This window comes from Zootermopsis nevadensis, unplaced genomic scaffold (genome assembly GCF_977971745.1).
Source record: "Zootermopsis nevadensis isolate Lab colony 2312 unplaced genomic scaffold, Znev_1.0 Znev_ptg000008l, whole genome shotgun sequence".
Taxonomy (NCBI): domain Eukaryota; kingdom Metazoa; phylum Arthropoda; class Insecta; order Blattodea; family Termopsidae; genus Zootermopsis; species Zootermopsis nevadensis.
The window spans coordinates 11,075,324-11,100,524 of NW_028259140.1; the positions used below are offsets into that span (position 1 = coordinate 11,075,324).

Sequence of the window (25,201 nt, forward strand, 5' to 3'; positions counted from 1 at the left end):
ATATTTCAGGTTTTCACAGCGAAGACAATTCAGACTGTGATCATCTGGGCTCTGAAGATGGAAGTGATAAGTTCCTCCGAAACGTTGGTAGTCATCCACAATACTATTCACAGAAAACCAGAACACAATCTGAAGAATTCGAGGTCTCGTTTCAATGTGTCCTCAAGGCCTGGTCTGTGTAAACTCTAACCTAACTTCCAGACCCGAATATTTGTGTATGCAGGAAGGGGAAATGTTCGACAGACATAAGCCAGGAGCCACAGCCGATTATCAGCGGCTGCTGTTACCCAGAAACCCTCAGCATCACTTCCCTCCCATTCACTTATCTAATACACACGTCACGTCCAGATTCAGTGGCGGACTGGAAATATCTATTAAACGCGCGTGTTAATTCGTCGTTTACGAGAAGAAGAATAAAACAAAACTAATTCATAATGGATAGATGTCCGTCTGTAATTAAGTTTCATCTCTAAAATAATGAATAACCATAAATTACCAAAGTCCTCCTTATAGAGCAGGGCACCAGAATGTAATCCGACGGAGCGTTTGCTAAAAATGTGCTGGCATGGGTTTACGAGACTTTAGTGTGATTTTCAATTTTCAAGCAATTTTGACTCAATACGTCACAACAAACGAATATTGAGTTTTGAGTTTAAAATATTCTGGAGTGGTAAGACTGGGTAAAATCACGAAAAACCAACAGCACAGAATACGAGTTGTCCACGACCGAGTTCCAAAATCGGAAATCTCCTGCACACATATCAGAAAACTTGAGCTAACCCGCTCAGTGCTTTAACGGGCAGTTAACACATAGCAGAACATCGTTTCGGAGAAGACACTGCCTCCATCTTCAGGGTTTTAGTTGGTATCTATTTACTCGTCCACACAACCCAGAACACCAACAAGGTAAACGGACAACGAAGGAAACGCGCGCTGCTTCACGAGAGGCGAACAGCTCTAGCCGGCTGAGGGTGCACCCTTCTGTCTGAGCAAGCCCCCCGGAGTGCGGGACTAGGGCGCCGTTGAGACGGGGAGGAGGAGAGCGCGCACCAAAGGCTGGAGTGAGCACTCAGTTGCCTTGCGGAGGACGCTAAGCAAACAGGAGTACTCGCGGCGCGCCTTCGTAAGAAAAGTTTCCGTGTGTTTCTGTGTGGTTGACAGAAATGTTCACAGCTCAAAGGGGTCCCTCGCGTTCATCGGAATACTGTGAGTGAAATTAAAGCATGTGTCGAAGGTAAACTACAATGTCAAGAGTCGCTAGAAGCAGCTCTTTGCCTGAAAGCAGAACCCAGGGTTTTGTACCATCGTTAAAAAATATCGCACCTGATCGACAGCGTGTTGTTATCACATTAACCTCAACATTTTTACCGCCTTATCAGCACGCTGCATGAATCACGACGTTCTGGTCGATTTTGGTCTCCTGGGTTGTAACGCTGTGTGGACGTGAGAACCTAAGATCCCAAATATCTAGCAGTGTAAAATTCGTTTTACGTCAAACAGTGTCCTCTTACTGGAGGTAAATTTAAAATAGGTGAGTCTTCACGTTCTCAAGGCGGCTAATCTGAAAGATGACTGTCTTTTTAGATCTTAGGGCAGAAATTTACCGACGTTTCGGAGGTTAATATCAGTATGTACCTCTGAAATGTAGACCAATTTCTACCAGACTACGCGACACTGCATCCCACAACATAATAATAATCAATTTTAAATTAGTTTTTGGTATATTCACTTTCCTGATACTATACTTGAGTTAAGCTGATTGTTGCTAACCCTAATGTTACAAATCTCAGCCTTTCAGGTTGAGTCTGACCTTGAAACGTGAAACAAACCGTTTTAAATAACCTATCTACAATAATAAATTCGCTGTAAATTTAATTATGTTCAACAAAGGAAATAAAAAAAGATTCAACACGGCCACTAACATCTGTTAGGTCAGGGGTTCTCACCCTTTTTCGCTGGCGTATCACTAATTCTAATTTAACTAATTAAATGTACCACTGACCAAATGCGTTCAGAGAAAACTGTTATTTATGTAAATATTAACTTTTGATTTTCTGGCTCGCGTACCACCAGTGGTACGCGAACCATAGGTTGAGAAACGCTGTGTTAGGTGATTTGAAAATTTCTGCATAATAACGAGAGTCTGTTATCGTACGAGAGACGAACTTTGAGGGGAATGGATAAAAGAACAGACCAAGGAGCTTTACCTAGCAGTCCTAGAGGGATGGACTAAGCATTATTCTCACGTAGTGAACAACACAATAATATCAATTGGGATCTATGGGAGATAGGAGTTGAAGGCGATTGGATTTTTCTGGCCCATGACAGGGACCGATGGAGGGCTTTGGTTAATTCGGCGATAAACCTTCGGGTTCTATAAGCCAGCTAGTTATTTAGTTAGTTAGTTAGTTAGTTAGCTAGCGTATAACACAATCGTTCGACTTTTCTGTAGCGTAAAATCTGGATTTATCAGCAAATGGCATCCAATTTATATCTACGCCATTATCTCACGTGGTGTAACTGTAACACATTTTAGAATCCTTTGGAGGAATCTTCCGACATATTGGACTAACTTCTTCAGGGCAGTAGTTACAAGAACTGGGGCTTACATTAATACTTGCAGGACGTCTGTCGAAGTTTCTCCGACACATAAAGCTGAGTTGTTGTTAAATCATCTTCAAAATCGCATTTTTAAATGTTTTTCTCGAGGTTCTTCACAATATATAATCTTCATGAAATATTATTAGGATAATCAAAATACAAAAGATGACGTGGGGGCGGGACATGTAGATATTCGCACCAGAGAGATGAGAAATTCACATAAAATTGCAGTCAGTAATACAACGATGCCCTGGTTAGGATTCCAGAGCGAGGAAATGCTAGTTCGATCACTGTGAATGGATACTTCTTTCATTTACTGGTTAACAAAATTCCCATCTTAGAGAAAACAATTAATTGTAAATGTAAAAGAGCTCATTCTAGTTTATAAATTTGCATAGGTGCAACTCCGTTGCCTATTAAGCAATTACTTGTCTACTTCTCGTTAATTATGAGAACTCTATAATAAGTTGGAAATTCTATCTGATGATTCAAATCAAATTAATCAGCTTCTTACTTACGTCAAATTATTGTGTTAGTGGTAATTTAATTAAAGGGAACGATAATTGTGGGTTCATCCGTAACGCCATTTTCATTAACATAATTGATTTGAAGTGCTCGATGAATCATGCAATGGGCTGAGACGTCAGTGATAATTGCAGTGAAATAAAAGAATATTTTTCTTCTCATTTTGTTTCTATACACAGCAAGAAAAATTTAGAATTCATACACAATTAAATTAAAATTAAAACAAATTACTGTTTTCAAAATACTGTGCTGATTAAACTAATCCGTCATTGATTTTCATATGGAAAAAGAACGTCTAACACTGAATAGGCGATGCATGTTATTTATTGATGGTCATCTAAATAAAGTGCAAACATCTGGATGTCTGAATGAGGAAACATTTCTATTTGTGAAAGTGTCGGTTACAGATTTTCTTTCCTAGGAACAACTGTGTGATTGTAAAAAAAATTTAAATGTAATTGTACACGAAACTGATTATCTAGAAACAAAAGACAACTGTGTTTCAAGGAATAACCAAACGGACGCGTGAAACATCGGTATGAATTATTTCCGGAACGATTATGCGATAACCATTGTCGTCAGAGCTAAATATTAGTTCGTAAGCGAAACCCAGTTTGGAAAAAATGTAACAATATCAAAAATGTTGAAATGTTATAATTTTATGTGATTTTAACAATCTATAAGCTTGTGTAAAGACGGAAAATAAAATTATTATATTGAGGAACACAAGCACGATGCAATTAAGATATAAGTTGGAAAAGGAATTAAATGTCAGGCTTCATGTAGCAGGGACTGGAGGCCCCCCTTCCCAAACTCAGAGGGTACCAGATGGGAAATCTTTTCCGTGATGTGAAATGTCCGGGGCGTGAAACTTAATAGCCATCCCCAACCAATTACCAGGTTAAGAACGCGTGGAGCTATACCTCCAGACTCCCTGTACGTCTTCATGGCCCAGGGACAACTTTATATTCATAACATGTGAATGTATCGTCCTTCAGAAATTCATACCTGCTCAACTCCGCAGATTATGGAACCCGAAAGTTCATTGTCGTCTTCACAAAAGCCCGCCAAGGGACCCTATTCTGCCAACATCCTCAAATTCTATTTATTTAAGTTCCAGTTTAATATTATCCTTCAATCTATGCCTCACTCACCGCATTTATGGTCCAAGAAGTTGGTACACCTGCTTCGTATTAGGGAAGTCTGATTAGAAATATAATTTAGACAGACAGTGGACATTGATAATGAATACTGATTGATAAAGTACGAAAGTTTAAATTATAATAATCTCCCTTGTATTCCATCAGATATTTTTAAGTAAATAAATAATATATCTCGCTTGGAGTATCTAATCTTCTACTCACTAAAAATGAGAATGACTGACGTTAAAATTAGTTTTTAGAAAAACACACGGAGTAACATCACTTTTAGATGTTCACTACATCAATTCGTAAAACAACGCATAATAAACATGTCTAGATTTGTAACGACTTATTTCAGCTTCTGATACCGATGGAAACATCTAGTCATTACAAATTCAAACAGCGTTTCTTGTTAACAGCCAACACACCTATTCTCTGACACAATAAATGACGTAATAGCAAGGACGTCCGTAAATGCGAACCAAGGTCAAATATTTTGCATGCTTACTTTGCGTGCATCTACTAAATCTGCGACTTATAAAGACAACAATGTGTGTAAGTACAATTCGTACTAGAGGATAATTACGTAAGTTGGACAGACTGTAAAAGCAAATTGAACATCGCCAGTTTATGACTGACAAAGGAGTGTTCAGGAGGCGATATTTCCTTTCTTAACTTATCCGAATTTTCACTCAGTACCTCTTATTATTACTGTGAAGAAATTCTGGAGATTCGCCAGATATTCCATTTAAAGGGAGAAATTGCTAAGCATTCATCAGTAATTTTACTTACTTCCTTTTAGCTGATACCTCTATTTATACATTGATTTATAAGTTAAGACTGCATTTTGTTGGGACAGGTTAGGTTAGAACAGGTCAGGATACGTTAGTTTCTGTTATGTTAGTTTAAGTCAGGTTCGTTAGGTTAAGTGTGGTTACATTCGATTAGGGAATCTTAGGTTAAAATAGATGTTTAAGCACAAATTTTAAATATTGCAATTTCCAGTGTGGGTAAAAAAAAAATTAAACATTTGAAATTTATAAAAGAAATATGTTTGCAGTTACCCTTCAAAACTAAAGGACGCACGGTGCAGTAAATTCAAAGGGCCCCGCTTAACAGAATACACTACAACGCAAATGAATCTCTATTAAAATTGGTAGACGCATTCCGAGAAAGATGATTTGCTGTAACGGGAATTTTGTGAGCCCAGGTTTGCAGGATGCAACAAACCTTCAGGTACCTTCGTAATTTTCACATTACACCAAGTGATAAATCACTCAGGGTGACCCAGTAGGAAAATACAGGAAGCCTGGAGAAACGAGAAGTACATATAAAATTATGGCAAGGAAACCTGCGGGAAAAGATCAAACGGGTGCCTCGTATTAAAATGGATCTTAAAAAATCTGACTCAAAATTAAGGCAACTCGCCGGCTGTTGTGAACACAGTAATAAACGTTTAAGATCTGAAGATCTCACGACAGTGAAGATGTCGTTGTTTGACTTCTGGCTTGTAACGCAGCGTGGTGCCCCTGAAGATGGAGACAATATATTAATCCGAAACGATGTTAATTAACTGCAAGCCCACTAGGTTTTACAACCCAGAACAACACATGCGTTCCTTTAATCGACTTAAAGTTAACAAATGTAGGGCTACGTGTACTGGTCTCCCCCTCATACACATCTTTATTTTGTGTGCATAGATATTAGTAAATTCTCAATCTTCCTTAGTAACTCCAAGAACGAGCTCGGAATATAACTTAAAACATGCCACGACAGCTTCCTTATACGCCATTCTCAATTTTTAATTCAAATTCATCCGACGTTTCGCAACCGGGGCAGCAGAGAAACTAGAAAAAAAAACAATTCCGTTCAGAAATATTTTCCCGTTCATAGGTAGCTGCGGAGATACGGGAAGCAGCACGAGCAGTACCGGCACCGCCGAAGAGACCGGTCAACTTGCACTCTTCTCATTCATCGTTCCGACGCATCGCGGCAGTGACCATCATTACCTTCGCAAGATTCTTGCAAACAACATATATTTCAGGGATGGCCTGTTGCTCAGCTCCAATGAAAAATGTGGTAAGGTGATTAGATTGTTGTCTGTTTATACCAAAAAGTCACCATTAGTTTTAAATAACTTGTTTCACAGAAATTTCTTCATTAATTGTTTGAAGTCCATGTAACTCCATGTAATACGAACTTCAACAATCAATGACTCTTCATTTCGAATTTTTTATTTGTGGATTTCATACGTGTTGTGGTGCAGGACAATATGGTTTTGACCACCGCAGCCACTTCCCACCACTGTGATGTCTCGTGGCCGATATTTTTGTTCGTGGATACATTCATTTTTACAACAAACAGGGTTCAACACAGCTACTCGTCAGCTCCTCATAACAAGCGAAAAAATCGTTGAAGTTTTACCTACAAATAAAGTCGAATTCGACGACAATATCATTTAATGTCTTTATATTTATCCTTACAACAACCATTAAATTACAGTTAAATTTCTTCACAAATTAACAGCCTTTATTGTACATTCTGTTTTATAAATATAAAGACCTAGAATTAGATATTTTATTGTTGAATGAATACTTCTGTTGTGTAGCATTCGGTGTGTTACGCTGGATTCTTGGTTTATCTTCACGTTGCTTTTTGCACACTGTGTTTACTGTTCACTTGAACGACATGTTTCGAATCAGTGTGGCCATCGTTGGCTTTAGATCCCTGCTTCTGTGCCTTTGAACTAAGGACCTCCTCCCCGATGTCCAAAAACAATGATAAAACTACAGGGTTATTCATACCTCAATCAGCATTTGCCACAACGTTGCCAATGACCATGCACTGCTTCGTTGGCTACTCCGATCACAAGACTTGACGCCATGTGATTTTTTTCTTATGGGGGTACGTTAAGGACCAGGTCTTTGTACCATCTCTGCCACGGGATCTGGCTGAGCTGCGAAGACGACTCATAGCTGCCATCTCACAAATCGATCGTGACATGCTGCAGCGGGTACGGGCGGAAATGGATTATCGGCTTGACGTCTGCCGCGTAACAAGGGAGGACACATAGAGCATTTATGAGGTGTGTAAAATAAACGTAGCGAGTTTATCTTTCTATCGGCAAGTCCTATGTTAACATCCATTGTACCATTCAAGGCTAGCGATTTTTTGTAATGTATTAGGGAATTATGAATAACCCTGTAAATACTGAAACACGTTGGATTTGAAGTGTTCACGACAGTGAGTCTGAAGATGGCTTGCTGCCTTCTGGGCTGTAGCGCTTTGTAGTCTGCTAGAAACTTACCGACATTTCAGAGGTCCTTGCTGCCTCCATCATCAGAGTCAGGAGTAACCCGCGATCGTCTACGATTTTCAAATAAAGAACCAGTCAGTCAGGGTAAAACCTTGGACGGATCAATGGGGGTCCGGATCGAGCAAGGTTGGGGAGTGTCCGACTGGCCAGAATGAGGCACGACCTTCCCCTCTCTCGTTACCTCCCGGGCCACTGCCCGTCCACTACCCTACGCCCCACTGGTCCGGCCAAAGTTTTGCCTTCATTGACTGGTTCTTTGTCTGAAAACCAAAGACGCGCGGTTCTTACTCCTCGCCCTGAAGATGGAGGCACAAGGACCTCTCAAACTTTATTAACGTCTACCACACCACAAGGCGCTACAGTCCAAAAGGTAGCCATCTATGTACTCAACGCTTTGAGCATGTAAAATATAACTTCTTGAGTATCTTCCACAACCGAGTACTCGGGTCTCGTCATTCACCAGTCACACGAACACCTTCAAATTTGCTGAAACTTTCGCACACCTCCAACAGCGGGAATAAAATCTTGCCCTCTACAATTAACTCAGTCCCTCAAGGGACCAAATCCCCCAAATTTTCAAATTATCTATTATGGTGCTTAACAGTTGTTCGCACAATTTTTGTCCTAAAACAACTGACTTTCTTCTGTCCACCCTCCTTAGGCCTTTTCTTGGTCAGTGTCTCTATGATCCTTTGGATATGCGGTTCCGGTTGAACGGTCGGCAGATCCCGACTATGGGACATTCCTCCTACTGTCGGTCTCTTCGTTTGTATCGCTATCATCAATGGATTCTCTTAAGAACGAATAATACGGGGTGTTAGTACTGCTTTCGGCATCATGCGTATTTGGCATCGTCACCTGTTGATCACTTTCTCCTGATACGGTTGCATCCACACCCGCTTGGACTACCAAGTCCTAGCGTAATTTCTTTCCGTTAACAGCTGATTTTCTTGTGTACACCCTCTTTGCGCCTTCACTTGGGCCAGTGACTCTAGAATTCACTCTTCTGGTTGAACGGTGAAGAGTTCCGGAAGATATGGCATTCCTGCTACTGCGGGTCTCTTCGTTTGTATCACCGTTAACTGATTCTTTTAAGAACGAATAATACGGGATGTTAGTACTGCTTTCGGCATCACGCGTACTTTCGTGCGCATTTGGCATCGTTACCGAGTGACCCCTATCTCCAGATGTGGACGCAAATTCATTCTATGGGATTACTCGGTAATTACGTACCAGAGGTTGCCGGCCTCGTATGTCAGCCATAGAGATGTCAACCCAATCAGGTGCACTTTCAAAGACGTCTTTATCGGTTTCATCGCGGGTGCTTTTGAAAGTCGCATTAGCTGCGCTCGTCTGCCATTCGGCATCACGCGAACTTTCGTGCGCACGTGGCATCATTACCGAGTGACCCCTATCTCCAGATGTGGACGCAAATTCATTCTGTGGGATTACTCGGTAATTACGTACTCGAGGTCGCCGGCCTCGTATGTCAGCCGCAGAAATGTCAACCCAATCAGGTGCACTTTCATAGACGTCTTTATCGGTTTCATCGCGTTTGCTTTTGAAAGTCGCATTAGCTGCGCTTGTCTGCCATTCGGCATCACGCGAACTTTCGTGCGCATTTGGCATCGTTACCGAGTGACCCCTATCTCCAGATGTGGACGCAAATTCATTCTGTGGGGTTACTCGGTAATTACGTACTCGAGGTCGCCGGCCTCGTATGTCAGCCGCAGAAATGTCAACCCAATCAGGTGTACTTTCATAGACGTCTTTATCGGTTTCATCGCGTTTGCTTTTGAAAGTCGCATTAGCTGCGCTTGTCTGCCATTCGGCATCACGCGAACTTTCGTGCGCATTTGGCATCGTTACCGAGTGACCCCTATCTCCAGATGTGGACGCAAATTCATTCTGTGGGATTACTCGGTAATTACGTACTCGAGGTCGCCGGCCTCGTATGTCAGCCGCAGAAATGTCAACCCAATCAGGTGCACTTTCATAGACGTCTTTATCGGTTTCATCGCGTTTGCTTTTGAAAGTCGTATTAGTTGCGCTCGTCTGCCATTCGGCATCACGCGAACTTTCGTGCGCATGTGGCATCGTTACCGAGTGACCCCTATCTCCAGATGTGGACGCAAATTCATTCTGTGGGATTACTCGGTAATTACGTACTCGAGGTCGCCGACCTCGTATGTTAGCCGCAGAGATGTCAACCCAATCAGGTGCACTTTCATAGACGTCTTTATCGGTTTCCTCGCGGGTGCTTTGGAAAGTCGTATTAGTTGCGCTCGTCTGCCATTCGGCATCACGCGAACTTTCGTGCGCATTTCGCATCGTTACCGAGTGATCCCTATCTCCAGATGTGGACGCAAATTCATTCTGTGGGGTTATTTGGTAAGGACGTACTAGAGGTCGCCGGCCTCGTCTGTCAGCCGCAGAGATGTCAACCCGATCAGGTGCACTTTCATAGGCGTCTTTATCGGTTTCCTCGCGGGTGCTTTTGAAAGTCGCATCAGTTGCGCTCGTCTGCCATTCGGCATCACGCGAACTTTCGTGCGCATTTCGCATCGTTACCGAGTGATCCCTATCTGCAGATGTGGACGCAAATTCATTCTGTGGGGTTATTTGGTAAGGACGTACTAGAGGTCGCTGGCCTCGTATGTCACCCGCAGAGATGTCAACCCGATCAGCTTCACCTTCACGGTGACGAGTTCCGGAAGATATTTCATTCCTGCTACTGCCGGTCTCTTCTTTTGTATCATCGTCATCAATTAATTCTCTTAAGAACGAATAATACGGGATGTTAGTACTGCTTTCGGCATCATGCTTGACTTCGTGCGCATTTGGCTTCGTGAACAAGGGACTCGTATCTCCAGATGTGGACGCAAATTCATTCTGTGGGGTTTCTTGGTAAGGACGTACTAGAGGTCGCTGGCCTCGTATGTCACCCGCAGAGATGTCAACCGGATCAGCTTCACCTTCACGGTGACGAGTTCCGGAAGATATTTCATTCCTGCTACTGCCGGTCTCTTCTTTTGTATCATCGTCATCAATTAATTCTCTTAAGAACGAATAATACGGGATGTTAGTACTGCTTTCGGCATCATGCTTGACTTCGTGCGCATTTGGTTTCGTGAACCAGGGACTCGATGCGGACGCAAATTCTTTCTGTGGGGTTACTTGGTAAGGACGTACTAGAGGTCGCCGGCCTCGTATGTCAGCCGCAGAGATGTCAACCCGATCAGCTTCACCTTCACGGTGACGAGTTCCGGAAGATATATCATTCCTGCTACTGCGGGTCTCTTCACTTGTATCACCGTTAACTGATTCTTTTAAGAACGAATAATATGTGATGTTTTTACTGCTTTCGGCATCATGCTTGACTTCGTGCGCATTTGGCTTCCTGAACCAGGGACTCGTATCTCCAGATGCGGACGCAAATTCATTCTGTGGGGTTACTTGGTAAGGACGTACTAGAGGTCGCCGGCCTTGTGTGCCAATCTCAGAGATATCAATCCTATCAGGTAGACTTTCATAGACGTCTTTATCGATTTCCTCGCGGGTGCTGGTGAAAATCGTATTAGCTCTCGTCTGCAATTCGGCATCACGCGAACTTTCGTGCGCATTTGGTTTCGTGAACCAGGGACTCGATGGGGACGCAAATTCTTTCTGTGGGGTTACTTGGTAAGGACGTACTAGAGGTCGCCGGCCTCGTATGTCAGCCGCAGAGATGTCAACCCGATCAGCTTCACCTTCACGGTGACGAGTTCCGGAAGATATATCATTCCTGCTACTGCGGGTCTCTTCACTTGTATCACCGTTAACTGATTCTTTTAAGAACGAATAATATGTGATGTTTTTACTGCTTTCGGCATCATGCTTGACTTCGTGCGCATTTGGCTTCCTGAACCAGGGACTCGTATCTCCAGATGCGGACGCAAATTCATTCTGTGGGGTTACTTGGTAAGGACGTACTAGAGGTCGCTGGCCTCGTATGTCAACCTCAGAGATGTCAACCCTATCAGGTAGACTTTCATAGACGTCTTTATCGATTTCCTCGCGGGTGCTGGTGAAAATCGTATTAGCTCTCGTCTGCAATTCGGCATCACGCGAACTTTCGTGCGCATTTGGTTTCGTGAACCAGGGACTCGATGGGGACGCAAATTCTTTCTGTGGGGTTACTTGGTAAGGACGTACTAGAGGTCGCCGGCCTCGTATGTCAGCCGCAGAGATGTCAACCCGATCAGCTTCACCTTCACGGTGACGAGTTCCGGAAGATATGGCATTCCTGCTACTGCGGGTCTCTTCACTTGTATCACCGTTAACTGATTCTTTAAAGAACGAATAATATGGGATGTTTTTACTGCTTTCGGCATCATGCTTGACTTCGTGCGCATTTGGCTTCCTGAACCAGGGACTCGTATCTCCAGATGCGGACGCAAATTCATTCTGTGGGGTTACTTGGTAAGGACGTACTAGAGGTCGCCGGCCTTGTATGCCAATCTCAGAGATGTCAATCCTATCAGGTAGACTTTCATAGACATCTTTATCGATTTCCTCGCGGGTGCTGGTGAAAATCGTATTAGCTCTCGTCTGCAATTCGGCATCACGCGAACTTTCGTGCGCATTTGGTTTCGTGAACCAGGGACTCGATGGGGACGCAAATTCTTTCTGTGGGGTTACTTGGTAAGGACGTACTAGAGGTCGCCGGCCTCGTATGTCAGCCGCAGAGATGTCAACCCGATCAGCTTCACCTTCACGGTGACGAGTTCCGGAAGATATGGCATTCCTGCTACTGCGGGTCTCTTCACTTGTATCACCGTTAACTGATTCTTTAAAGAACGAATAATATGGGATGTTTTCACTGCTTTCGGCATCATGCTTGACTTCGTGCGCATTTGGCTTCCTGAACCAGGGACTCGTATCTCCAGATGCGGACGCAAATTCATTCTGTGGGGTTACTTGGTAAGGACGTACTAGAGGTCGCCGGCCTTGTATGCCAATCTCAGAGATGTCAATCCTATCAGGTAGACTTTCATAGACGTCTTTATCGATTTCCTCGCGGGTGCTGGTGAAAATCGCATTAGCTCTCGTCTGCAATTCGGCATCACGCGAACTTTCGTGCGCATTTGGTTTCGTGAACCAGGGACTCGATGCGGACGCAAATTCTTTCTGTGGGGTTACTTGGTAAGGACGTACTAGAGGTCGCCGGCCTCGTATGTCAGCCGCAGAGATGTCAACCCGATCAGCTTCATCTTCACGGTAACGAGTTCCGGAATATATTTCATTCCTGCTACTGCCGGTCTCTTCGTTTGTATCATCGCCATCAATTAATTCTTTTAAGAACGCATAATACGGGGTGTTATTACTGCTTTCGGCATCATGCTTGACTTCGTGCGCATTTGGCATCGTGAACAAGGGACTCGTATCTCCAGATGCGGACGCAAATTCATTCTGTGGGGTTACTTGGTAAGGACGTACTAGAGGTCGCTGGCCTCGTATGTCAACCTCAGAGATGTCAACCCTATCAGGTAGACTTTCATAGAAGTCTTTATCGATTTCCTCGCCGGTGCTGGTGAAAATCGTATTAGCTCTCGTCTGCCATTCCGAATCTCTGTCTTCTACCAGAGTCGGGCTCCTGTCCAAAAGAATAAATACCCTTTTTTTAATTCGCATCTATGACGTGTTACAGACGCATATTTTGATACATTACAGCACAATTCCGAACATCCTACGGTTGGTGAACTTTGGTTGCGGACTACCTGTGCTATATCTGGTTTAAACTGATATTAAAAATAAATTTTGTAACTGTGCTGTAAAAATTATAACGTTTAAAAAGAAAGAAAAACAAGAAACTCTGAAATAATACCCTCATGCGTTCTTTGCAGAGTGCATTTAGAGGTATTACATCAGCATATTACATAACCTAACTTAACCTAACCTAGCATGTCTTAACCGAACAAACCGCACTTAACCTAACACAGCCAAAACTAACGTGTCCTGGCCTGTTCGAATTTAACTTGTCCCAACAAAAAAGTGATAGTGGAACCACGGTTCCGGAGAATTTGACGTAAATACGTCTATACAGAAAGGAAGTTTATATATTGGCATTATTCTAAATACTTCCTTTATACATGCTTTACAATTGAGATAAGTTTGATTAAGACATTGATTATTCAACTTCAATTAGTTACGCTTAAAATGGGTCTGTGGTAGCTGAATGTAATGTAAAGTAATGTAATGTAATGTAAGGTAAGGTAAGGTAATATAAGGTAATGTAATGTTTTATAGGTAATAACAATGCTAAGTAAACAAATGACGTTTCCTAGGTAACAATAATGCCGAGTAAACAGATTACGTTTCCTAGGTAACAATAATTTTGAATAAAGAATTGACGTTTTCTAGGTAACAACAATGCTGAGTAAACACGACGTTCCCTTGGTAACCAGGTTACACTTTTTCGTTCCAGTTTTTTGCCGAATGACCCTTCCTTATAGACGTATTTACGTCAAAAGCAGTTTTAACATATAGGAAATTTTGGACGATTGCCGCTCAAATCACTATAAACGACGGTTTCCATAGTAACCATGATAAACAGTAAACAGCTATCGCCATTGTAACAAACTTAATTCCCACTACTCACGTTCCTGTGCTCATCCCACGACTTTCCTCATCCGATATTTTAATAACAGTTCGTACGATATTTAAATGCATAAATGTAAGTGTCCGTATAATAAATAGGGCACATAACATCCACATCAAATTCCTCAAGTTGTTATTATCCATTGGGATATATTAAAAATTATTGGCACATTATAGTACAGTTTGTGCAGTATTAAATTTTATGTAAAAACCTTTGTTATTAGCAAGTCTTTAACAATTTAAACATTGCATGTCTGTATGTATGTTACATTTTCATGTTTTTATTTAATTTTGATGTATTATCCATGATTTCGATTATCTGGGAACATATATTTCCCAACCAACCTGAATAATCGGGAGTGTACTGTACTTTAAATTTATTAGGTCGTATGATTTAAGATCAGCCTCAGTGGACCTCTGAAACATTGGTGGACATCTACCAGACTAGACGGCGGAACAACCCAGAAGACAGAATCTTCATACTCACCGCCGTGAAAACCTCAAATTCTACAAAATGAACTTACCTCGGTGTGACGTTATCTCTACACTCATTCGCGTCATAACCTGATAAACGGCGTCTCTTAGGAAAATCATTTTTCCTGACAGGCGGACTCATGTCCTTAGATTTGTGTCTCTGGTCTTGAGGAACAGGCTGATATCGTGAGCTGCTGGCACCAGGCTTAAATCGACTGTAATTTGATATTCCATCGACAACACTACCTCTTCTCCGCGGCAAATTCTCAGATTTTCCCTGACGTGGAATTTCGTCCTGATCATAAGAGTTTCTGAAACGTGTTGCTGTTTTGGCTGGATCATACTTGGCAATAAATAATCCAAGATTGCCTCCAGTGGCTTGAATAACTTGTATAACGTTCGTAAATGCTAGGTCGTTAGCCCGAGGCTGTGGATAGAATGTACGGTTTCCCGACATATTGGTAGGTGGAGCTACGCCTCTTCTGTCCATCCTGATCTCTTGTTCTCTTTTGCTCAAATTGATCACTAAACACGAGAAACGTTCGCTCACCTATGTTAATTATACTCTGTTGTCGCTAATTTATACATACACAGACTTCCAGTTGACAGTTACCATGGTTTCAACTAAAACAGTTGTTGACTTCTGAGATAAAATAGTTTGGGCTGTATTTCTGTTGTTGACATGAAATTTATTGTTGCTGGCACAAAACATAACTACGTACAAATTTTCGTTAATTGTTGTCAGTTTAAAGTTGTCAAAGATGTACATCTTGCTGTCGACCGTAAAAACACTACCCAAACGAACAAAATTTAAATTTCCCTCAAAAATGTTAACAAGGAAATAATAAATGGTAAACTAAAAATTGAAATTGAAATCAAACACACAACTTCCTTCGAAGGGGAAGTAAAGCCGACGGTCCCATGTAGTAGATTTACGGCATGTAAAAGAACCTTACGAGCATGTTACGAGATTTTTCGTAAGCAAAATTCAGCGGCCGTCTCTCACCCAAGTATCTCCTGATTCACTACTAGATGGCTCTGGCAGTCAAATCAGGATTGAGTAGAAATTCTAGTCAGTAGTCTTGTCACTCACTACGCATAAATGCACGTTTCAAAGACCCAGAAACCTCCTAAGTGGGGAGGTTATGGCCCGAAGACGGACCTAAGCCATGGATGATGATGAAACTAAAAATTATAATTTCGTAAGATGGGTTGATTGTTCACGGTTTAAAGTTAACCGTGTTGTACTTCTTATTACCCGATTGTCAAAACACTACGAAATTAATTTACGAACTTATTTAAATTTAAGCTCAAATAATTCTGTTAACAGGAAAATAAGATATGGTAAACTAAAAATGATACAATTATGAAATAGCATAACCAAAAAATACTGTAATTTGTAGAAAACAGACATATCTGGTTATAATATTCTAGAATACATAAAACAATACTAGCTGTATAATTTATACACTTCATCATTGCAAAATGTTTAATCTTCTGCAGAACTAGCTAGTTAATATAAGATATTGTATTGTGTTTTTGCAGTACTGTTTCCAGTGGTCCACTTCACAGAAAACTATTATGAGACATTACATCATCAAATGCAGAAAGGGCAGTTTCTTGATGAACACATGCTGGGGAGTGAATTTATTTTGCATCAAGGTACAGCACAAGCATTGCATTTATAGTAGCATTGTACTGGTGCTAAAATATGAGTGGCATTCAACAAATTTTAAAACGAAATTTTTCTGTATTATTGTGCCTGGAATGAAATAATGAGATTTGAAACATTGCATGCCGCTGCATGGATCTGACATCTTTGTAGTAAAAGAATGAATTCCAGCATTTACTTATTCATGATGGAAAATGGAGCAAGCAAATCTGCAGTTTGACAACTCTGTTACCAAATGTCATGATCAATCGGTCAGCACGCCTGCTTTTTATTCTGTTGTGTCTGGTTCAGATTTGAGCCTGGTAATTCTCTGCTTTTTATAGAAACCGAAATTCCATGGTTTTTCAAGTCTCAGGCTGATCGTAGTGTAGGGAAATAATCGCAACTTAAACTGAGATCATATGAAACCCATAATTACAAAATCCTGAGTTACTGGCTGTTAAAGCAGTTGGTAAATATAGTAGCCAATGGACATTGAAGAGTTGATACTTTTCAATAATTAATTTAATAAAACCCCTATCAAACACACATTGTTTAACAGCTACCTGATGAAATACTTTTGAAAATATTTTGATATCTAAAATACGGATTTAAAATATATTAAGAGTATTATTCATATATTTAACTGTGGCCTGTTTCTACAGGATTATATCGTGAGGTGAGAAGCATTATTCCAGAGACAGAGTTACTTTCGTCATCTCAACACAATCATGTTGCCTACATGCTCTTAAGCTTCAAAACTCTGGAGAGGAATTTCAGTCAGGTAGTATTAAACTGATATTATTTCAATGTAACAAAATACGTTTATGTACTCTACTGAAGTCAAACTTCATCAATTCCGTAAAGGTGTCTCGCTGTAAAAAACAGATACCCGTTACATGGCATACACTCATTGTGCTCTGAGCTGCCACTTTTATTAGTATGAAGTCCTGGTACTTTCTCTACCATCTAGTGACAATATAAGTGTGCAACTTCCTGCACGTCTCACACCATTTTCATTGTGCGATGTTGATGACTTCACATGTCATATCACCTGGTGATTTACAAACCTGTAATATCAGTCAAAACGCTGTGTATCATATAATTTGTTTTCCATATACTTCAATATTTTCAGTTCCTTTTTCCCAATCACTATTAAAATTTCATGTTAGATCAATACTCATTATGGTCCGTTTAACCGTTATCATCCAAGAGACGCGGATCATGCACGGACCAGCTGGCTGTGTATTGCGGTACCATACCGAAGCAAAAGACCGGCCAGCAGCCTCTTAGTACGGGGATATAAATCCCTACATCCACACAATATAGGTTAAATTTCATAGTAATTTCCTGGATATTTCTTGATCCATCAATAACAGTGTTAGTCATTTCTCCTCCAACTAATATTATGCACAGGTAATGCTGGATACTTGGAAGGACTGGACAGGGGCACGTCACATTTACATGAACCTTCCTGACAAGCTGGGTCTCACCAGGATAAGTTTCTATCACAGAGAAGCTCCGCCCAGTCTCTCACCCTTCACGTACCTTGTACTTGCAGAGTGCAGAGGCATTACTTCAAAGGAGCACCAGGTACACTAGCATATGACTGACTGTATGGTTAATGTATCTTTGGAGCACCATAAATTTATTCAAGACACTCCTTGTCTGGTCCACTTCTTGTTCATTATTCTTCTATGGCTCTCCGGTCCGTAATCGGTCCATGGCCTCCTCAATTCTCCTCTTCCTTTCGGTCCTCTGTTAGGTCCATTCTATCCGAGGCTTTGATCGAGGTTTCAAAACATCTTCCTTTTTACGGTGCAAGGTTGTTAGCCTTGCGACCAACCCCCAACCTGGAGGACCAGGGTACCTGTCTTAGTCTGACCTCTCCCCCTCAACCAATCTGGCTAGGGAGGCCCTACCAGTAGCTGTGCTACCGCCAGCATAGCTCTTGGGATCACTGAGGTACTCAAGCCCCACCATCATGACAAGGTCCAGGTACCATTAAGTGGTCTGAAACAAGATGCTTTATCACTGTTGCTTCCAGTAGGCTTCTTCCATGTTTCCCTCCTTTCTAGTCCCTTACAGTTCCACTTTTACCTTCATCCTTCATTACAGTATCCTTATTTTCCATCTTACACATGTCTAAAGTATCTCTGTCATGCATTTTATGTTGTTTCTTTTAATGGTTTAACATATAGCATCTTCTAAGTTTATCTCAACCAGTCTCATTTATGTTGATTTGTAATGGGTTTATGAACATGATTCACAATTGTTTGTTACAGATTCAGCTGTTGGACTTTGCACAACGGATGAGAGTAGAGCGGATGTCAGGATCCATTTCTGTGTACAGTTCAGAGCCCCTCTCCAGAAGCCAATTAGAACCGAATCCTCAATATACTGCTAACAACTCAAATTCTGATCATTCCAAGTAACTATTAATTATTTATTGCATTTATTTGACACACATCCAAAGCATCAGACAACAAATATATTTAGGACTTATATATGAACAGTGATGCAATGATAGACTCCCTTTTATGTATGAGTATAGGGTATTTAAACCCCTGAACGAAGGAGCACTTGCTGGACTTTAACTACAAGGATTAACAGTGGAAGCCCCCATTTTGACTCCTCAAAACAATGTCTTCTTCCCCAACAGCATGACAGTACTCAGTGGACTACTTCATATCAACTATCATATAGAAGCAGTATCTTTGAACCGTTTTTGGTAATATGTTACCGTAAAACCCCAAATGTTGGTGAAACCTAGGATTTACCAGACAAACCTAGGTTTTACCAAACAGTGTTGGTAAAAGGCAAAACAAAACAAAAAAGAAACTATTCGCATCTTATTTTGGGGTTTTACCGTTCACTGTTGGTAAAACCCCATTTCCAGGTTTAGAAACACACATTCCTTATCTAAGTTGCATTTTTTAAAAAAGTTTGATAGAAGTCAAAATAATAATAAATAGAAAAAAAAAGTTACAGTGGAACCACGGTTCCGGAGAATTTGACGTAAATATGTCTCTGTATTTAAATTATATTTACGTCTATGTAATGTAATGTAATTTAATGTAAAGTAAAGTAATGTAATGTAATGTTATCTTCAATGTCATCCATCTTGTTACGAAAGCGGATTGTTGACGGCAGTAATGTGACACAACAATGCCGAGTAAACAGATGACGTTTCCTAGGTAACATAACAATGCACACAAGCTGACCATTGTTGTCGGTCCATATTTACACATTGTCGTCGATTTGTTGATACAGATCTTACACATTTTTCTGTCCCTCTTTTGTAACTTTTTTTGTTGAATGACCCTTCCATATAGACGTATTTACTTCAAAAAAATATGAGACATTTCAATCACCAAAGTACATTTTTTTACTGCTGTTTCAAGACTTACTTTTTGCAACAAGGTGAGCTATTATGACATTAGGAATTGTATAACACACCATTAGATTTGCACAAACACTTTTTTGATAACCTAACCTTTTTACTACCCGCTTATGATAAATCCTAGCATTTACCAACAACCATTGGTAAGACCCTGAAATAAGACGTGAATAATTCTTTTTTCGGCCTTTTACCAACACTGTTTGGTAAAACTTAGGTTTGTCTAAGGTCAGATGCTGATGCAACATGCCCATCTACACTTGGATAAATCTTGGCAGGTGCTTACTAGACATAGGAATGGACACCACGTAACAGCGACCAAGTTGCACCAAGGACCCGGCATTTCAGTACATATCAAGATCCCCCACACAGGGATACTTGCAAAGACTTCAGCAGTAACTGAGGCAACATGAGATAATTATATTAACCATGATGGCAAAGTAAGCAGGAGCAACCCTTTTTGTGGATCTAGTACATACAGAAGAAAGGTCAGAGGCTTTAAAACAGCAGCTTTGTCACTAACCTCACTCTCCATAGCGCTCATAAAGTGACCAAGGGACATTACTATTACTGAAATATCTCAACAGAAGAAATGGATTGATATTCCTGTCTGACTAGCACCCTGAAGGAAAAAGACAGAGCAGTCAACCACTGAAGAGATGGAAGGATGAATTCAGCTATCCTATAGATCAGAAACTTGCACTTGATGATGATGTTCACGTGGCATCACAACCCAGAATTCAAACACTGACATCCTACCATTTACCTTATAACAGTATCAAGCTGAACGTTGAGTAAACAAACATGTAAAGCACTGACAGTTGTTAAATTTAATTGCCACTGTGACTGGCTGTTTACTCTAAGCAGCACAAAAACACAAATTCACTCTGAGCAGAATGTAGAATTTGTGGGATTTAAAGTGTTAAAATCTGTCAACTCTTACATGAAACATAGTTTAACAAACATCACACAAGCAAAAATATAATTTACATGTCTCTAAGCAGTATAATATCTTCACAGTTTATTACTTTTGTAAAAAAAATGTGACCACCACAGTGGTCTAGCGGTCCTGGGGTCCCGGGTTCGATTCCCGGCAGTGCCCAAATTTATAACTTGTGTTGGGCAAGCTATGGTCTAGGCAACACAGTTTTTCTCCGGGGGCTTCCCCGGTTTCTCCGTGGCATCCCAACAATTACTCCATTCACACACAGAAGAAGCCAATGGCAAACCACTTCTGGATCATCTGCCAAGAACATATATGAACAGGTCCCAGTCTGAGAAAAGGATGGAAGGATCCTGTTCATAATATGTTGCCAACGTCCTGTAAAGGAGACGGCGTAATAAAGAAGAAAAATATAATTGATTCGTATTTGTACTACACAAACACCAAAAAAGGATGCAAGTACAGCAAAGAACACTTTATATGTTCACAGACACAACTCAACGCGATGGCTTCACAGTCTGCAGTGAGCCTGATGGCTTAGTTTCTGCTACCTTCGGCACACTCATCTATACTCACCACTGAGGGTTGTTGTTCAGAGATACATCATTCAGATACGATAAATAGTAATAATGTTGCAAAGCATGCTAGAAAAATAACATGTACTTATAGGTCACTTACAGTAGACTATTTTTATATCACAGTACATAACAAGCTTAAGTAACAAATTTAGTTCTAGGTTATTATTCCAAGTAGGTTTACTGAAGTGGTAACACTTCTAAATTGTAATCAAGAAGTATCAAATTTGAATCTCAGCTGAAGATCTGGGAGACCCAACATTTTTCATAACTCTCCTCAGTTTCTTCATAGATGGACAAAAATATCTTGAAATATACCACGACTACTCCTTCCCAATCCTTTTCACTTTACATCCATCCACCCCATGTGATGCTAAATAATCTCTGCAGTTTGATACAGCATTGTTAAATATCTAGTATGATGAATCAAGCAGTGAAATGTAACTTTCAAATCCAAGTTCAAATCTGAACTGCATCAACAGATAATGGAAACCAATATTCAATATCTAGACAGAGGTTAGCATCCGAGTATTCTTAACATGTTTTGTGGTCTGGACACTGCACTCCACGAAAAACAACCCCCAATACCCAGCAGATAAGAGGGTAGGGAGGCAACAGAACTGCTCTGGGCATGGCTGTACCATTAACTGGTAAAACTGGAGTCTGACAGTCCTCTAAATTACCATTGACTGCTTTCATCAAAATGGTATCTTGCATTCAGTACTGGCAAAACTTTGTAACAAAGGCTGTGTGGCACTGACACATCAAAATACTGGTGGAGACTATTAATATACTGAAACAAGAAATAAAAAAACCAACACATGTACAAAATTCATTTAAATGTTTCTCTATACTAAAATTAAATAAAACTCTTTTGTTATTAGATTATTTTCTTAAATTGTACTTTATTTATAAATGATTACTGATTAGCATCTTGTAAGAACCGCTACTACAAAACAAACAGTGGTATCAGACGAGCACTGCTTCTGTATCGGAGGCTGTGTCCTCTGGATGATTGGATGAGGAGCTTCCAAGGCTAGCTCAGGTGAAGGCCATCCTCCCATTTCACATTAGTGTGGTGCACCTCAATCAGGCCCTGGCGGTGAGGATGGGACGGCATCTTGAAGTCGAAATCGCCCAGGTTAATGGTGTTTGACCATGGTCGATGTCTGGATGCTCAAGACGGATGTTATGCTGGTGCTCCTTGACCCTGGTCCCAATGGAATGGCCGGTCTGCCCAATGTAGATGTGACCATGCCCGCACGGCACGCTATACATTTCAGGAGTCTTGAGTGCCAATTACTTTGACTTTCACGGGATGAAGGACACTGGAAACCTTCCTCAGGGAGAGACCCACAGACTTTATATTATGTCTGGAGAGCAGACTGCTGATGCAATAGAAGGTTGTGGTCATGAAGGGTGGGAAGGTGACCGAGACAGATTTCTCTGGGGATAGGGTGACTCTACTCAGTGGACTGAGAGCCTCTCACATTTGCTGGGCACTGTAGCCATTCTGCTTAGTCATCTTCAGAACCTCCAGGTCATCATATAGACTTTCCCAATAACAATGGGATCTGCCCTGTGTACCAGCGCGGAAAGTACAGCCTGTTACTTGGAAAGGTGGTGGTGGGAGTTAGAAATGAGGAAGAGGTTATTACGCATGAGTTTACCATAAACATCGTGTCCCAGCAAGCCACGAGGTTTACAGTAGATGTTTATATGAAAGAAGAGAAGATGGCTGTATCTTTCGGTCACCATAGTAAACTGGATATTTACATGGACACTGTTCAGATGGTCAGTAGCAATTATTTATGAGTTATGAATTCTTTGGGTGACCAGCAACTTAAATCCCAAGCAAATATCCAACATTTCAGACACAGTGATGGCTCCCAAAATGTTGGTGCTCTAGACCAGCATTTCTCAACCTATGGTACACCTACCAATGGTGGTGCGTGAGCCAATGTTGAGTGGTATGTGAACTAAGCAAGAAAATCAAATGATAACATTAACATAAATAAGTTTTCACTGAACACATTTGATAAGGGGTACATTTAATGTGTTAAATTAGATTTAGTGGTACGCCAGCAAAATAGGGTCAGAACCCCTGCTCTAGACTATTATGATTGATCGACAATTTGAGCAACTGTCCGAAACAAGCCAAGGGCTCAATCTTTGACAGGATGATGATGATGATGACAACACAGCTTTAAATTTAATAATATACCAGACTTTAGTTCTTGTGATTATGAAAAAAGTGATGCCGATAGCAATCTGTATTAGACAAGATCAGATCACAGATCTATTAGTTAGCCAGTATCACTACAGCTGCCAATGAAAGCACAAAGTTCTTAAAGCGGAGACTTGTCTTGCAAAATACACGATCCTATGAAGCAGTAAAGTTTGAATTAAAACTAAATGTTCGTACTGTCTGACAGATCTAATGGATAGACTGTATATGTAACTCCAAGCCACACATTGCTAAAATAAAATGAGGTCCCTGATCTACTGAAAACTACACGATCAGTGAAACAGATGTGCTCCCTCTTGTGAAAGACTACCAAACAACCTTTTGATGAGCTACTGGGTATAAACATGAGCAATAGTAATGCCAGAAAGCCTGAAAAAGAACAAAATTGGGAAATTAGGCAGATGTGCTTATGCTCAGAAAGAATGGCAAACTTGCTCTACCTTGGAGGAACACGCAGTCTTGATTCTCAGTATGTTTCATTCACGAAGCAAAAATGAGATGAAACAAATGCTAACTACTTGAATCTCCCACAAAGAAACCAAATGTGGTGTTATTTTGTGCTAAACATACTGGAGGGTTCACAGCAGAGATCACTACATTGCTTCTTACCACATTACGAGAAGGATGAAGAAAGTGATATAGGAAAATATTCTTCAGGCACACGGACGTGAATTCATATTTACTGTATGTATCTCATATGAAGTTCAGACAAAGTGTTCTGGAGTCCCTAGTGCATAAAAGACTAACCACTAGTGGAAGAGTACACAAGGCGAAGAGAGGCTGACCATCCAGCTGCCCCTCTAAAGAAAGGATACGTAAATGGTGAATCATATTTTACTGAAAAGAAAAGAGGTATGTTGCTCTGCATTTACTTCCAGACCGATGTCCTTACTACCCATGTATCATTTTTTTTTTGTGAACAAAACATCTGAATGGAAAAAAGAACCAGCCCCACTTTTGTCTGGGAACTAGACACAGAAGATGTATTGTAACCACATGAGATAATATGTGAATATTTCTTTCAGTGAGGAGGCACAATGTACATGTTAGCTACTTTTTTATTATTCTGTGCTATAAACATGAATAAAATCAACTTCTGACCCATTATATTTGTCATGACCTGTTATACAACATGGATGTCTTAATAAACAGCAACTCATTCTAACAGCCAACTCTCCTGAGCAGTGAGGAAGATAGTCCACAGAGATATAAACAGCTTAGAGGAGTCGGCCCCGGCAATCATTAGACCCGCAGTAACAGTGGAGCACTTTACCAGGAACACTCCCCACATCATAGTTATAATCCCAAGTCAATTCTGTTCCAGCATGGATGTATGTCAGTGCAAAGAATGCCACCCACGGGAAGCGCAAGTCATGGGTGTCCACAAACACATTCTGGACAAACACATTTGGACTGCATGAATGCTGAAACAAAATAATTAAACACAAGTTTCAAAACAGATTTCTTTGTCCATTTCACGATCCATTATTAGAGTGAAATAAGTAAATAACTTTATAACCACGTAAAAAGTCATTCATCGCACCCTATTTCTACCAAAAAAGACAAGGTTTGTTTTTCAGTTCCCATTCCAACCAGGCCATGTGGGATTTGTGGTGGACAAAGTTACACTGAGACAAGTTCTTCTGTGACTGACATTCTGTAATAACACTAGGCTGGAAACCACAAA

The 25,201-nt window shown here is 40.8% G+C and overlaps 3 protein-coding genes across 11 annotated transcripts in view; 1 reads left to right on the forward strand and 2 right to left on the reverse strand.

Annotated features, from left to right (window-relative positions):
- Positions 1-1,011: 1,011 nt before the first annotated feature.
- LOC110837362 (uncharacterized) lies at positions 1,012-22,154 on the forward strand. Of its 3 annotated transcripts, none has more exons than XR_015534153.1 (7): positions 1,012-1,206; positions 6,162-6,347; positions 16,243-16,359; positions 17,014-17,132; positions 17,765-17,941; positions 18,634-19,771; positions 21,182-22,154. XR_015534153.1 is itself a non-coding variant. In XM_022079390.2 (7 exons), the coding sequence occupies exons 1-7, from the start codon at positions 1,164-1,166 to the stop codon at positions 21,216-21,218; spliced, it is 825 nt and encodes a 274-aa protein (XP_021935082.1). In that variant the 5' UTR covers positions 1,013-1,163; the 3' UTR covers positions 21,219-22,154. The 3 variants fall into 3 exon arrangements, 2 of the variants coding, with proteins under 2 accessions (XP_021935083.1, XP_021935082.1); XM_022079390.2 differs by having other exon boundaries at positions 1,013-1,206; positions 18,634-18,779; XM_022079391.2 differs by lacking the exon at positions 6,162-6,347 and having other exon boundaries at positions 18,634-18,779.
- Positions 6,721-15,489, reverse strand: LOC110837363 (uncharacterized). Its single transcript, XM_087345090.1, has 2 exons — positions 14,748-15,489; positions 6,721-13,219 (listed from the first exon to the last, which is right to left on the reverse strand). Exons 1-2 carry the CDS (start codon positions 15,185-15,187, stop codon positions 8,791-8,793), a joined length of 4,869 nt encoding a protein of 1,622 aa, XP_087201216.1. The 5' UTR covers positions 15,188-15,489; the 3' UTR covers positions 6,721-8,790.
- Positions 22,155-24,554: 2,400 nt separating the features above from the next.
- Positions 24,555-25,201, reverse strand: part of egg (SET domain bifurcated histone lysine methyltransferase eggless) — a 37,032-nt gene continuing 36,385 nt past the window's right edge. For all 7 annotated transcript variants that reach the window (XM_087345092.1, XM_087345093.1, XM_087345094.1 and 4 more), the window contains one exon: positions 24,555-24,938. In XM_087345092.1, the coding sequence (XP_087201218.1) occupies positions 24,732-24,938 (207 nt within the window). In that variant the 3' untranslated portion in view covers positions 24,555-24,731. The remainder of the gene's footprint in view (positions 24,939-25,201) is intronic.

Coding starts and splice junctions, on each gene's coding strand:
- LOC110837362 (XM_022079390.2), top strand. CDS start 1,164: ATGTTCACAGCTCAAAGGGGTCCCTCGCGTTCATCGGAATACT. Junction 6,348..16,242: donor CAGCTCCAATGAAAAATGTG/GTAAGGTGATTA, acceptor GTGTTTTTGCAG/TACTGTTTCCAGTGGTCCAC. Junction 17,133..17,764: donor TGGAGAGGAATTTCAGTCAG/GTAGTATTAAAC, acceptor TATTATGCACAG/GTAATGCTGGATACTTGGAA.
- LOC110837363 (XM_087345090.1), bottom strand. CDS start 15,187: ATGGACAGAAGAGGCGTAGCTCCACCTACCAATATGTCGGGAAACCGT. Junction 13,220..14,747: donor AGAGATAACGTCACACCGAG/GTAAGTTCATTT, acceptor TCTTTTGGACAG/GAGCCCGACTCTGGTAGAAG.